At 49.2% G+C, this 12,343-nt stretch overlaps 1 protein-coding gene across 8 annotated transcripts in view; it reads right to left on the bottom strand.

Moving 5' to 3' along the window:
• LOC112546662 (inactive phospholipid phosphatase 7) overlaps positions 1-12,036 on the bottom strand; it is a 79,964-nt gene extending 67,928 nt beyond the window's left edge. For 3 of the 8 annotated variants that reach the window (XR_012897175.1, XR_012897176.1, XM_075905434.1), the window contains exons 1-4: positions 10,375-10,514; positions 8,399-8,529; positions 7,690-7,779; positions 6,896-7,038 (exon numbers count right to left, since the gene is read on the bottom strand). Coding sequence is in view for 5 of the 8 variants with exons in the window: in XM_075905434.1 (XP_075761549.1) it covers positions 6,896-6,904 (9 nt within the window). In the remaining 3 variants the exon portion in view is untranslated. Of the gene's footprint in view, positions 1-6,895; positions 7,039-7,689; positions 7,780-8,398; positions 8,530-10,374; positions 10,515-11,171; positions 11,310-11,896 lie in introns of those variants that run through there. The other 5 variants (XM_075905432.1, XM_075905430.1, XM_075905429.1 and 2 more) reach the window with 5 other exon arrangements.
• Between the last annotated feature and the right edge of the window lie 307 nt (positions 12,037-12,343).

Here is a 12,343-nt window from a genome sequence, read left to right as displayed (position 1 = left end):
TGCACACAACATGGTAAAAGCCGTGTTGCTTCCTTATGTTACTTTGCCAGCCATTTAACTTGCCTCTAATAAAGGATCATTTGGTGTTGAAAAAGCCACGAGAAAGGAGGAGAATCAAGTGCAATGTCTTTAGTCGTATTCTTGGGGTCACGGTTAGTGCACATGCCCGATTTCAACCTTGCGGCCACTGAGATGAAGGAGGGCCGCTCATGCAGCCCACTCACAAGCCTGGGTTGCCCATTGCTGGTAACGCAACACACCCAGAACAGTGCAGAGCAGCACCGCAACCAAGTCTCCCCCACCCGCTTGTGCAGATGGTAGCGACCCCTCAAGAGATGCAATTGCTGCTGGGACCAGAGCCTTTGCCAGGCAAGACTTGGATCCACAGCTCAGAGGATCTGTGCCTAATCGGGCACTGGGGGGTGCCTCCAGGGACATGTCTCTGTAGCCCTGGAAGCTAGACTGAGCCTTTTGGAGGGAGATGCCTCTCCAGCTTGAACACCCAGATGGTAACAGGAACCATATTAATCTTGCTGGACTGCCCTTCAAGCCACAGGGCTTCTTCATTTGCCTCAGTTTCCCATCTTCCAAGTGGCTATAATACACACCCATCTTTGTCAAGGGCCTTGAAATCCTCAGAGGATAGGTGGGTGCAATTAAAAAGATTACTATTGCCTCTCGCACACTGCTTGGTTCTAGGGCCATTTACCAATATGAAATTCATACACTACATGGGAGAGCTACATCCCACAAGGAGATGGTTTTGGGGGACGGGGTTAAAATAATAATAATTAATAATGTACACGTCTATAGCACCTTTCGTCTGAGTCTCTCAAGAATTAATTAAGCGCCACAACATCCCTATGTAGTGAGGTGGTATAAGACCTTGTTACAGTCTACTTGACACAGAGAGGTAAACCCACGATGTGCCTAAGCAAATCTGCGGCAGAGCTAATAAAAGCCTCCAGGTATCCCAATTCCTAGTCTCTTGCTTGGATCACCAGAGATATCCCAGCTCTGTGGATAACAGGTAAAAAATATATTTCGGTCTAAGGCAGCTTCTCAGCCTCTCTTGCCCTAGGGATCTACAACTGCTACGTGATGACCAGTTGAGGACAGAGCTCTATCGCTGGCTTGCCGCAAACTTTTCCATCCCTTCCTCTCTTCAAACACATCTGTCCCATCCCAGCTTGGCTTGTAAAGACTACATATACGGGTATATCATACACACAACCACACATGTGCAGACAGACAAAAGGCAGCACAGCAGTGCTGTTACTAGTACGCTATGGACTCACAGTAGGTCCCATTTGGTCACTGAGTTATGCGCTGCATTCTTAAGAGATTAGAGAAGTCAATATCCCTGTTACTACAGGTCTGCCATTACCCTGTGCTGAGTTCCATGGCATGGGATAAATCACAGCCATTGGCAAAACGAGTCACCTCTATAATTTTACTATAGCCATCGCTTTTGCTCTACATGGCTCAGCCAGGGATGTTGCTCTGGGGGGTTGTTTCCAATGCAGTGTTTGGTTTGTAGCAGTGATCCTAAGCACCAGGGGAAGTAGGAAGAGCTCTGGCTCTCTGGACCATGATTGAGGGATGGGGGGAGGGGAGAGGAAGAGTTTTTACTGGTCAGTTTCCCTGCTGGAGTAACCACAGGGAAAAAATACTTTGAAAGCAAACACTGGGGGTGAAATTTAAAACTCATGGGTCTCTCTCCTGCCAACTACTTTACAGTACATGAGACACTCACCCAAACACACACTCACACAAACACACACACTCACAAAGGTCTGATCAGGGTCCTAGCCTTAAACATATGCACAAGCGGTGAATTAGGGCAGTGTTTCTCAACCTTTTTTTTTATAAAGTACCCCTTTAAAAAAAGAAGTACCCCCTAGTACCTACAGTTTTCAGACACACAAAATTTTTTTCTACATTGCAACACATTTGTTTAAACAGCTTAATCAGAGCCGAGTGGGCGGTGAAATTTTTGGGTGTAAAAAGTACAAAAATAATAAAGCGCTGTAAAACTTGAAACAAAAATTCAGTTTTGTCCAAATTTCAGTTGTGTTGATGTGCCCCCCCCCCCCCCCCAGACTTCTTGAGTACCCCTAAGGGTACTCATACCACTGGTTGAGAAACACTGAACTAGGGTACCCCACAGATTTAAAGGCCACTGTGTCCAATACCCACTCTTCCTAAAGAGAGGAAAGGAGGCAACTCATTGCTTGATTCCCTCCCCCCGCCCTTTTTCAGGGGTAAGACTGGATTGGGCACGGAGCTCTGCTTTTAGCAGCTTGTTCCTAGACACTGGCACATATAGGAGGACTGCAATGACCATAGTCCAGGAGGGGAAGGATAGTTCAAGAGAGAAGTTTTGGGTTTCCTACAGATCACAATGCAGGTGCATCGTTCACAGACTGCACTGAGCACAGACATGTGCAACACATACATGTTGTGTGTGGGGAGGGAGGTGAAGCAGGTTTAGCAGAGGCACGCCCTGGCTTTGAAATATTATTAATAAACCATTAAAATGCCCCTTCCCTCCCTCACACACATTCTGCTCAGCTCTGTGCTCCCTGCTCAGATTTCCAAGGCTGCTGCTGCTGTTGGGTTATTTTGGTCTTGCAATCTGATCCACACTGGATTTATTTTAGCACCTTGGAGAACTCCCAGGCTGATAGATTCCAGCTCCCTCCCCAGATCCCTTCCCTGAGGTCTTCCTAGCTACAGGCAGAGGAGGCAGCTGCCTCGGGTGGCAGATTTGGAAGGCCGGCAGACTGGCGGTGGCGGCAGTGGGGCAGCTCAGGCATGTGGGTGGCCACCAGCCGGGGCTGCAAAGAGCATGAAGGGATCCCCAGCTTGGCTGCTCTCTCCCTGCTACTCCATGAGCCCAGTGCAGGTAGAAATATAGAATCATAGAATCTAGGACTGGAAGGGACCTCGAGAGGTCATCGAGTCCAGTCCCCTGCCCTCATGGCAGGGCCAAGCACCATCTAGATCATCCCTGATAGATGTCTATCCAAACTGCTCTTAAATATCTCCAGAGATGGAGATTCTACAACCCCCCTAGGCAATTTATTCTGGCGTTTATCTGCCCTGACAGTTAGGAAGTTTTTCCTAAAGTTCAACCTAAACCTCCCTTGCTGCAATTTAATACCATTTCTTTTAGTCCTGTCATCAGAGGCCAAGGAGAACAATTTTTATCCCTCCTCCTTATAACACCCTTGACTAAAACCCAGGTTTTAGATACCTGAAAACTGCTAACATGTCCCTTCTCAGTTTTCTCTTTTCTAAACGATACAAACTCAGTTCTTTCAGTCTTCCCTCGTAGCTCATGCTTTCTAGGCCTTCAGTCATTTTTGTTGCTTTTCTCTGAACTGTCTTCAATTTTTTCACATCTTTCTTGAAATGTGGTGCCCAGAACTGGACACAATACTCCAACTGAGGCCCAATCAGCACTGAATAGAATGGAAGAATGACTTCTCGTGTCTTGCTCATACCACTCCTGTTTATCTGAGAATCATGTTTGCTTTTTTTGCAATAGTGTTACACTGTTGACTCATGTTTAACTTGTGGTCCACAATGACCCCCTAGATCCCTTTCTACAGTACTTCTTCCTAGACAGTCGCTTCCCATTCTGCATGTGTGAAATGGATTGTTCCTTCCTAAGTGGAGCACTTTGCATTTGTCCTTTTTAAACTTCATCCTATTTACCTCAGACCATGCCTCTAGTTTGTCCAGATCATTTTGAATTATGACCCTATCCTCCACAGCAATTGCAATGCCCTCCCCCAGCTTAGTATCATCTGCAAACATAATAATTGTACTCTCTGTGCCATCAGCTAAGTTGCTGATGAAAATATTGAACAGAACCAACAGACCCCTGCCGGAACCCCACCTGTTATGCCCTTCCAGAATGATTATGAACCATTAATAACTACTCTCTGAGAATTGTTATCCAGCCAGTTATGCACCCAAGTTATAGTAGCCCCATCTAGGTTGTATTTCCCTAGTTTATTGATAAGAAGATCATGTGAGACCATATCAAATACTTCACTAAAGTCTAGGTATACCACGTCCACTGCTTCTCCCTTACCCACAAGACTTGTTATCATATCAAAGAAAGCTGTTAGATTAGTTTGACACGATTTGTTCTTTACAAATCCATGCTGGCTGTTACCTATCACCTTATTATCTTCCAGTTGTTTGCAGTTGGATTCCTTAATTACTTGCTCCATTATCTTTCCTGGCACAGAAGTTAAACTGGCTGGTCTGTAGTTTCCTGGGTTGTTCTTATTTCCCTTTTTATAGATGGGCACTATATCTGCCCTTTTCCAGTCTTCTGGAATCTCTCCCGACTTCCCGGACTTTTCAGAGATGATAGCTAAAGGCTCAAATACCTCCTCTATCAGCTCCTTGAGTATTCTAAGATGCATTTCATTGGGCCCTGGTGACTTAAAGACATCTAACTTTTGTAAGTAATTGTTAACTTGTTCTTTTTTTATTTTAACTTCTAAACCTACCTCATTTCTACTAGCATTCACTGTGTTAAGCATCTAGTCACGATCAATCTTGTTGACAGAAACCGAAACAAAGGAGTCGTTAAGCGCCTCTGCCATTTCCAAGTTTTCTGTTATTGTTTCTCTCTCTTCACTGAGCAATGGGCCTACCCTGTCCTTGGTCTTCCTCTTGCTTCTAATATATTTCTAGAATGTCTTCTTGTTACCCTTTATGCCTCTAGCTAGATTGAGCTCGTTTTGTGCCTTCCCCTTTCTCATCTTGCTCCTGCATTCCTGTGCTGTTTGCTGATATTCATCCTTTCTAATATGACCTAGTTTCCACGTTTTATATGACTCCTTTTTTATTTTTAGATCACGTTAAGATGTCCTGCATAAGCCAAGGTGGTCTCCTGCCATACTTTCTATCTCTCCTATGCAGTGGTATAGTTTGCTTTTGGTCCCTTAGTAATGTCCCTTTGAAAAACCACCAATTCTCTTCAGTTATTTTTCCTCTTAGTCTTGCTACCTACCAGCCCTCTGAGTTTACTAAAATCAGGAGCATGACCGTAGCAGTGCCTTGGGTGCAAGCAGTGTGGGGCTGCTCCTGGAAGCACTGCTATTGCCGCCAAGGCTTCAGACACAAGTGCCATTATAACCCACATACCTAGTGGGTGTGGTCCCCTGTCCCATGTAGTGGCACATAGACCACTTACAGCAAGAGATAAGTATGAGTGAGCTCTACAGCCTCACGTGAGGGCCAGCTGGCTTTATAGCTCAAGCGGTAGAGGCTCCTATACTACGCTCCAGAGGTCCCAGGTTCAAATCTTCCTGATGGTGGTTCTATGATGCCCCACCCAGCTCTCTAGAATAGCACATGCACTCCCTGCTGCCTGGGCAGTGCCTGACTGCTGCTTCAACTCCCCTGTTTGTGGGAGCTCTGGAAGGACTGACACCAAGATGAGCTGGATGGTGTGGTGTTGGGGGGACAGGCTGGAGGTGCCAGCTGGGATTGTGGTGTGCAGGGATGGGACTAGCAGTGTGGGGCTGCATAAGCCAGGTCTGGGGCCAGGCCAGGAGTGTGGGGGCTGAGGAGTTGAGAACCCCACTCTATCCAGTGACAGGGAGCCTGCTGCCCGCTATACAAAGGGGGCATCAAGTGGGGGTAGGCAGGGTCCGCACTGCCCATTCACTAGGTCCCTGTGGATTGAGAGCTGCTCCCTGCACAAGCCTGGGTCCTGGAATTGTTGAGCTGAGAGGCTGTCAGGGCCAGAAGCTGCTGCTGTCCAGCAGCGCTGAGCCACGGGTAGCCTAGTGCCAGAAAGGTCCATTGGGAAGGGATGCCCTGGGGAGGGACCTTGCAGGCCAAAGAGAGGCTCTCAGAGGTTGCAGGACGTAGGACACAGGCTTGGAGGACTTTCACTGTGGGCTGGCCCAGCTCAACCCATTGAGACACCAGAGACACCAGATCGTCCCATTCGCTGGGGCCTGTGCCCATCAACATCCAACCCAGGACTAGCGGTAGCACCAGTAGGGGGCGCAGAGGGCCTGCTGCAAACTTCTAGGAAAGCAGGTGGGAAGGAAGCAGCAGTTTTTAGTCTTGCCTAAGGTGTCTGATTCTGTTTGTGCACAGGCCGTTTCCCCTCCTTGTCAGCACCCTCCCAGCCTGGCTCCACATCCCCCTGGGCTAGCAAGGTCAGAGGGCCTGACTTCCCTGCATAGCTGCTGCTGCTTATCAGCTCAGCTGGCAATCCCAGGCAGCCTGCAGCGGAGATGGAAGAACGCAGCCATGCCTCTGCCCCCATGCTTCTGGAAACCTCCCCGTCCCCGCCAACGCCAACATCACCGACACCTTCAGCACATCCCAAGTTCCAGTGCGCGGTGAAGCTCCAGCAATCACTGCCAAGCAGCAGCAGCAGACACTTGCAGCCAAACTGCTGAACAGCAAAACCTTCTGCCTTCCTACGGCAGGACTTGTTTTTCAGGAGGCTTTTGATTTGGAGGAGGCAGTGAAGGAGGAGGAGGTGGCAAACGAGGGGGAAAGGAACCTTATTTAAAACACACGACAGTATTCGGGAGTATTAACCCTACAGGCTACAGCAGCACTAGCTCCAGCTGCAGTATTTGACTCCTTCCGTGTAGAATACTGCAGTATTTTTTTCCAATAAAGGAAGGTGCTCTATTTCCGTCACCCTCTGCTGACAAAGTATGTCAGCCCCACTGCCAGGAGGAAATAGCCCCAGGGAGAACGGAGAGTGGGCACATTGTGATGTGAGACTGGGGCACACAAACATAAAACAGACTGAAGAAGGAAAAGCATCTTCTATAGGGATCAACAGATCCCCAACTGCTACATTATATTTTGCTACAGCTGGGCCTCAAAGACCCACCTTCAGCATGAATGTTTTCACCTTCAAGCTCTTCACCACACTAAATATCGCTTCACCCAGTCCTCAAATGCAGTCACTGCAGGAGTGGCATGTGGCAGTCTGCAGCCATGTAGCACTACATGTGAAGAAGCATCCACCAGAAGCTGCAAAGATGATTTGGAGTGATAGGTAGACTATAGTGACCTAACTCAGAAATTGACCTACACAGCAAAGTTAAAAACAACAAATGGTCTGGTAGCACTTTATAGACTAACAAAACATGTAGAGGGTATCGTGAGCTTTCGTGGGCATAGCCCACTTCTTCAGCTGACCGGCTGTTTTTTTCTGTACAGACTAACTCGGCTACCCCCTGAAGCTTCTGGACAGCAAAGTTAACCAGGCTGAGCTCTGAAGCTAGGCACAGAATTGCAACAGAACCAGGCTCCATTGAAATCAAAATGCTTCTGGAAAATTGGGTTAATTTCAGAGGAACACTGAGGGGAAAAGTTCCACTAAGGTTGAAATGTCCCCTTTTTGGAATGAAATATTTCAATTTTTTGTTTTGAAATCCTACTTCGGCATGGGAACAAATATTTAAAAATCTGCAGTTCTTAGCCAAGAAAAGTTCAAAAACAATTAGGTTGGGATCAATGGAATAATTTTGGTTTTATTTCAACTTTCTTTTTTATTTGATGTTATATGTTCAGTTCCTGTTCCCATTCAGAATGAAACCAGATTTCAAAATCTTTCACAAAACAGAACTTCTGGCGGCTCTACTCAACTCTTGCAAAAAGCACAGTGGGGTTTTTAATTACCTTGTTTTTAGTGTCATCTGGAGAACATCACTCCCGGGATCACAGTGTCCAGAACGCTGGGTCAGTACTGACTTGGTAGAAAGTAGTCTCCTGGGAGGCATGAACTTCTAAGTTCTATTCCACACATACACCCCCCCCCCCCACCAGATTTGATGAGAGTTTGTGGGCAAATCAATCCCTTGTATCTATTCTCTGGGCAGCTGTTTCCCTATCCGCTGCAAGGATAGTAATAATCAGTACTTAATCCTATGCTTGCATAACATTTTTACAAAATAGGAAGCATGAAACTGTTATGACTTGCTGTATGATAAGTGCCCCTTCTAGCAGCTGTTTTCCTAGAAGCTCCCATCCAAAGACTGACAAGCTCTGATCCTCCTCAGCTTGTCTATTTCACAAGCCAACAGGGTGTGGATGCAAAATGTGGATGCCTATGTCCATGCCTAGTTAGGCTGTGAGTGATCTCTGGTGACTAGAGTAGACTGTAAATTACTTTTAAAGCCAAATAGGAGCAACCTCATGATCTTCCTGCTCCAGCTGGGGTGGGTCTCTGCCCCCTGTCCCCCTACAGTCATTTCTTCCTACAGTCGGGGGCTTGCTTAGCAGCTCCCCTCTCCAGCAGCCCATCGCTCCAGCAGCCAGGGAAATTCCTTCCCGGGTGCTCTCTGGACCTGTGTCCCCCTTTCTGGCTCTATCTGCCCCACCAACTTACCTACTGAGGACGCCTGCCAGTGGTGCTTTGTTTGGCGTTAAGAGGGAGAGCAGGCAAAAGAAGGCGTCTGGGCTCAGCTTCCCATCCATGCTGAGGCACCTCACGCTGCTCTGCACAGGGTGGGGACTCAGCTGAAAAGAGGAAGAGGGGGAAAGGCATTGGCCAAACAGAGCTGGAAGTGGGATTTTTTTCATGCCAGCACATCCCCGTTGAACGCTTGTCTTCTCACTTGGGTCTCAGATGCAATGGGCTCCATGGTAGTTCCAGTAATGCCCACAAGAAGCAAGCCCAACCCTGCCCCGCCCCCAAGGCACCTGCGTGTTTGAATTTCCATTCAACTCCCAACTTCCCGTGTATTTATTGCACTGTAGAGTCAAGGGCAGGGATTGAAACTGGGTAGACTGCCCAGTGCCAGGCACATTGGCAGAGCTAAGTGAGTTGTGTGTGTGTGTAAATAACATGCAAGTATCCATCTTATTATAGTGATATAATAGACTATCTGCTGGTTGACCATGGGCAACTTGTTACACATTTCTGTACCTTAGTTTCCCCATTTGACAAATGGGGACCGTAATACTGACCATCTTTGTAAAGAGCTTTGAGCTCTAGGACAGTGTTTCCCAAAGTGTGGTCTGCAGCCCAGTACCGGTCCTTAGAAAAAAAATACCAGTCCTCAGAAAAATTTCTGCACACGATTCTTGGGAGAGAGCGTGCCGTCACGGCGTCTCTGCTGGGCATGCTCCCAGGCGGCGGGGCTAGATCCGGTGGGCGCTAGGACCCAGGAAGAAGGCCAGGCGCTGTACGGCCAGGACTGGGTCCGGGCAGGAGAGGGGGGAGGTGGAACAACCTGCTGGACAGGTAGGGACAGCGACACCCCCCAGGGCAAGGTGTGGCCCGTGGTTTCACCCACGAACGCAGGTGCGACAGGGGGAGAGGACACGGGGCTACTCACCCGACCTCCAGGGCCCATATGAGCCGAGTCACCCGGCAGGCCTGAGAGGGACCTTCTAACTCAGTGGTTCCCAAACTTTTCGGCATCAAGCCCCCTTTTTGATTTTTGTGAAAACCTCATGCCCCGCCCAAAAATAGCAGAAAAACTTGAGGGAAAAAAAAGGAACTGACCGGGGACGAAAAATAAAAATAGCAGCAAAACTTGGGAGGAAGGGATTGACTGGGGGGAGCGGGGGAGGGGACTGGGTCACCTCGCACCCCCCCTGGAATTTTTTCATGCCCCCAGTTTGGGAACCCACGTTCTAACCTTACCGGTCCCAAACGGGAGTGAAGTAGTTACCTAAGGGTTGGGGTCGGGCCCTCTCCTATTGGCACTAGGGACTTTGGGAGTCCCCCAGACAATTTATTTGCATATTCAGCATTTGCTTAATGACTATGCAAATATGCAAATAAATGTTATGGGTCCTCCAAAAGCTTGTGAATGGGTTTACTGGTCCCCAGTATCAAAAAGATTGGGAACCACTGCTCTAGGATGAAAACCGGTAGGGGCTAAATATTCATAACTATCATTTTATAAAAGCATCCAGGTTTGCAGTTGTGCTTAGCACCCACCAGGGTTTATGCTCATATCTTCACAAGGCCCAGCACCCAACACACGGAGGACAAATATCAACTGTAGGTACTGGCTTGTATGCCACAAGACCATCACAGCAACACCGCATGTATCAATAATACAAGGCAGCAACTTTCTCCCTTCGCTTCCTCACAATCAGCTGATTTCAGTGTTCTGCTTATACCAGCTATTCCTTAGACCTTTCCCCATAGGATTTGATTTTCCATTGCCAGAATCCCTCTCCCCCCCAGCCCAGAGCCTAGGACTAAAGGAATTTTATACCCTGACTGACTCCACCTACCAAACTTCATCCGGTAAACAGTTCAGAAGAGAGAAAAGGGCCAAAATTAAAGTGACAGAAAACGCGTTGCATTTTTTTTAAATAGGTGGAATTAAAACAAAACTACATTACCCAGAATGCCTGGAGCTGTGGAAAGGAAATGCCGTTTTGCAAAGATTTCGCTCCAACAGCTGCAGTTTAAGCGAGGACTACAGGGGGAGGGCTGCGAGGGAGGGAGGTATGAGAGGCAGGGAGAGAGACCTGCTAATAATACTGCAATCGGACTGGGGCGGAGGGGAAGAAGCTGTCATGCCCAGAGCTCCCTCCCTGGAAAGCCTGCAAGCACAGCTGCGCTGCATGAAAATGCCACGGGCATGGAACCGGTGGGAATGAGTTTCTGCAAAGTTTGACCCGGTTGCCTTGCTGATGCCGCAGCAGAACCCGAAGCAGGATTCGGATCCCGCCCGGATCCACGGCAGAGGCTGAAATACAATTCAGCTCCTGCCTCCTGATTTCTTGCTTGCCAAAAGAGGAAGCTTGCAGCAGCGGGCGGGCTGGAGGGGGGGGGGGGGAAGGTGTCGCTCCTGCTTTTCTCACCTCCCTAGACATAAAGCGAAACAAGCCACCCTGCACACACACACACACACACACATATGCAGACACAGGTCTGGCTGGAGCAGCCTGGCAAACGGATGCACCTAGAAGCCCCCAGCAGCGGCAGCTCCGAAGCGACCTGCCAATGACATTTGTCCAAAGAGGGGGACCGCACCGGAGGGGGGCCGAGCGAGGCGGTGCATTGGCTCAAATGCAAAGTTCCCCCCCAGGTGCAGGCTGCTGTGAAGCTCTCTAGCTAGAAGGCTCCGGAAGCAGAGGCTGGGGGAACGGCTGAATTCTCACTCTCCGCTCCCCCCGCTGCAAAGGACACTCGCCCCATGCCTGCAGAGGATCCCCTGTGGGTGAGCCTGGCCCCTGGAGACACGGAGGGAGGCAGGCAGGCTGCGGAGCCGGTGCTGCGGAGACATCTGAGGACACAGGCGGCGTGACATGCGATCCACCGCACCATCCAGCTAGCAGCCCGGCGCTGGGAGGGAGGCGGGGGGCAGGCGGCGGAGCCACCTCGCTTGTCTCGCATCCTTCCCCAGCCCAGGTGGGGGCGAGCGGACATGTCACGGGAGGCGATTGTTTGCTGCAGCCTGGGTCAGCGGGGCGGATCGTGACCTCGGAGGGGAGGGGGGGGAGACCGCGGGGCAGCCTCGGGACCCAAAGCCGCAGCCACCCGACACTGCAGAGAAACTTTGACCAAACTTCTGGCGCGCTCAGAGCCCGCCCCGCAGCCGGGTCCCGAGAGGGGCGGTGGAAGGGCTGAACCCGGGCGGGGTACCGCCGCCCCACAGACCGCGAAGAGCCCGGGGGGCAGAGGAGACCGGCCGTCTGCGGAGCTTCCCCGAGTCATGGCTTTGCAGCGGGGCTCCGCCAGGGTCGAAGGAAGGGAGAGCGAACTGGAAACAAAAAGCAGCGAAGTGGTGCACTAGGAGGAGCGAAGAGATCTCCTCGTATTCCTTTTCCCTCCGGTTTTATGGTTAAACGCTAAGAGGGGGGGACTTGAGGCGTGACAAAGACCTGTGATTTAGTATTTAAGCTATTTATTACTTACAGAAATCAGCAGGACCCATCTCTCTGGCATCCTACAGCAGCCTCCAAGTCACAGATGGGGCCGATGTAACGTTCCCCCACCTTGAATTTTTTTTTAATTTACTGTTTTTTCTTTGCAAAGGGAAGTTCTGAACAACTGCAAGTCCGGAAGTGAAAATCTGCAAGGGCTGAGACAAGAAGTATTTTATTATTTATATAGATGTGTCTATCAGAGCGCTGCTTTTTCATCCAAAGAATAAAGGGAAATACCAGCTTCTCCGCTGTTTCATGGTGAACAACAGATGGCACTCACGAAAAGGATGGACTAATATCTTTAAAAAAGGGAGATGATTATTTATTGAACTCAAGACTCTCTTTTTAATCCAAAGAATATATGAACAAGTGATTTCATCTATCATTAACTGGGGAAATAAGAAAAGGCCCCTTTGCTTTTGAATTGCAGCTAAAT

Source organism: Pelodiscus sinensis, chromosome 22, assembly GCF_049634645.1.
Source record: "Pelodiscus sinensis isolate JC-2024 chromosome 22, ASM4963464v1, whole genome shotgun sequence".
In the NCBI taxonomy this organism is placed as follows: Eukaryota; Metazoa; Chordata; order Testudines; family Trionychidae; genus Pelodiscus; species Pelodiscus sinensis.
Note: the sequence above shows the minus strand (reverse complement) of the source record. Positions and strands in the feature narration are given on the sequence as shown.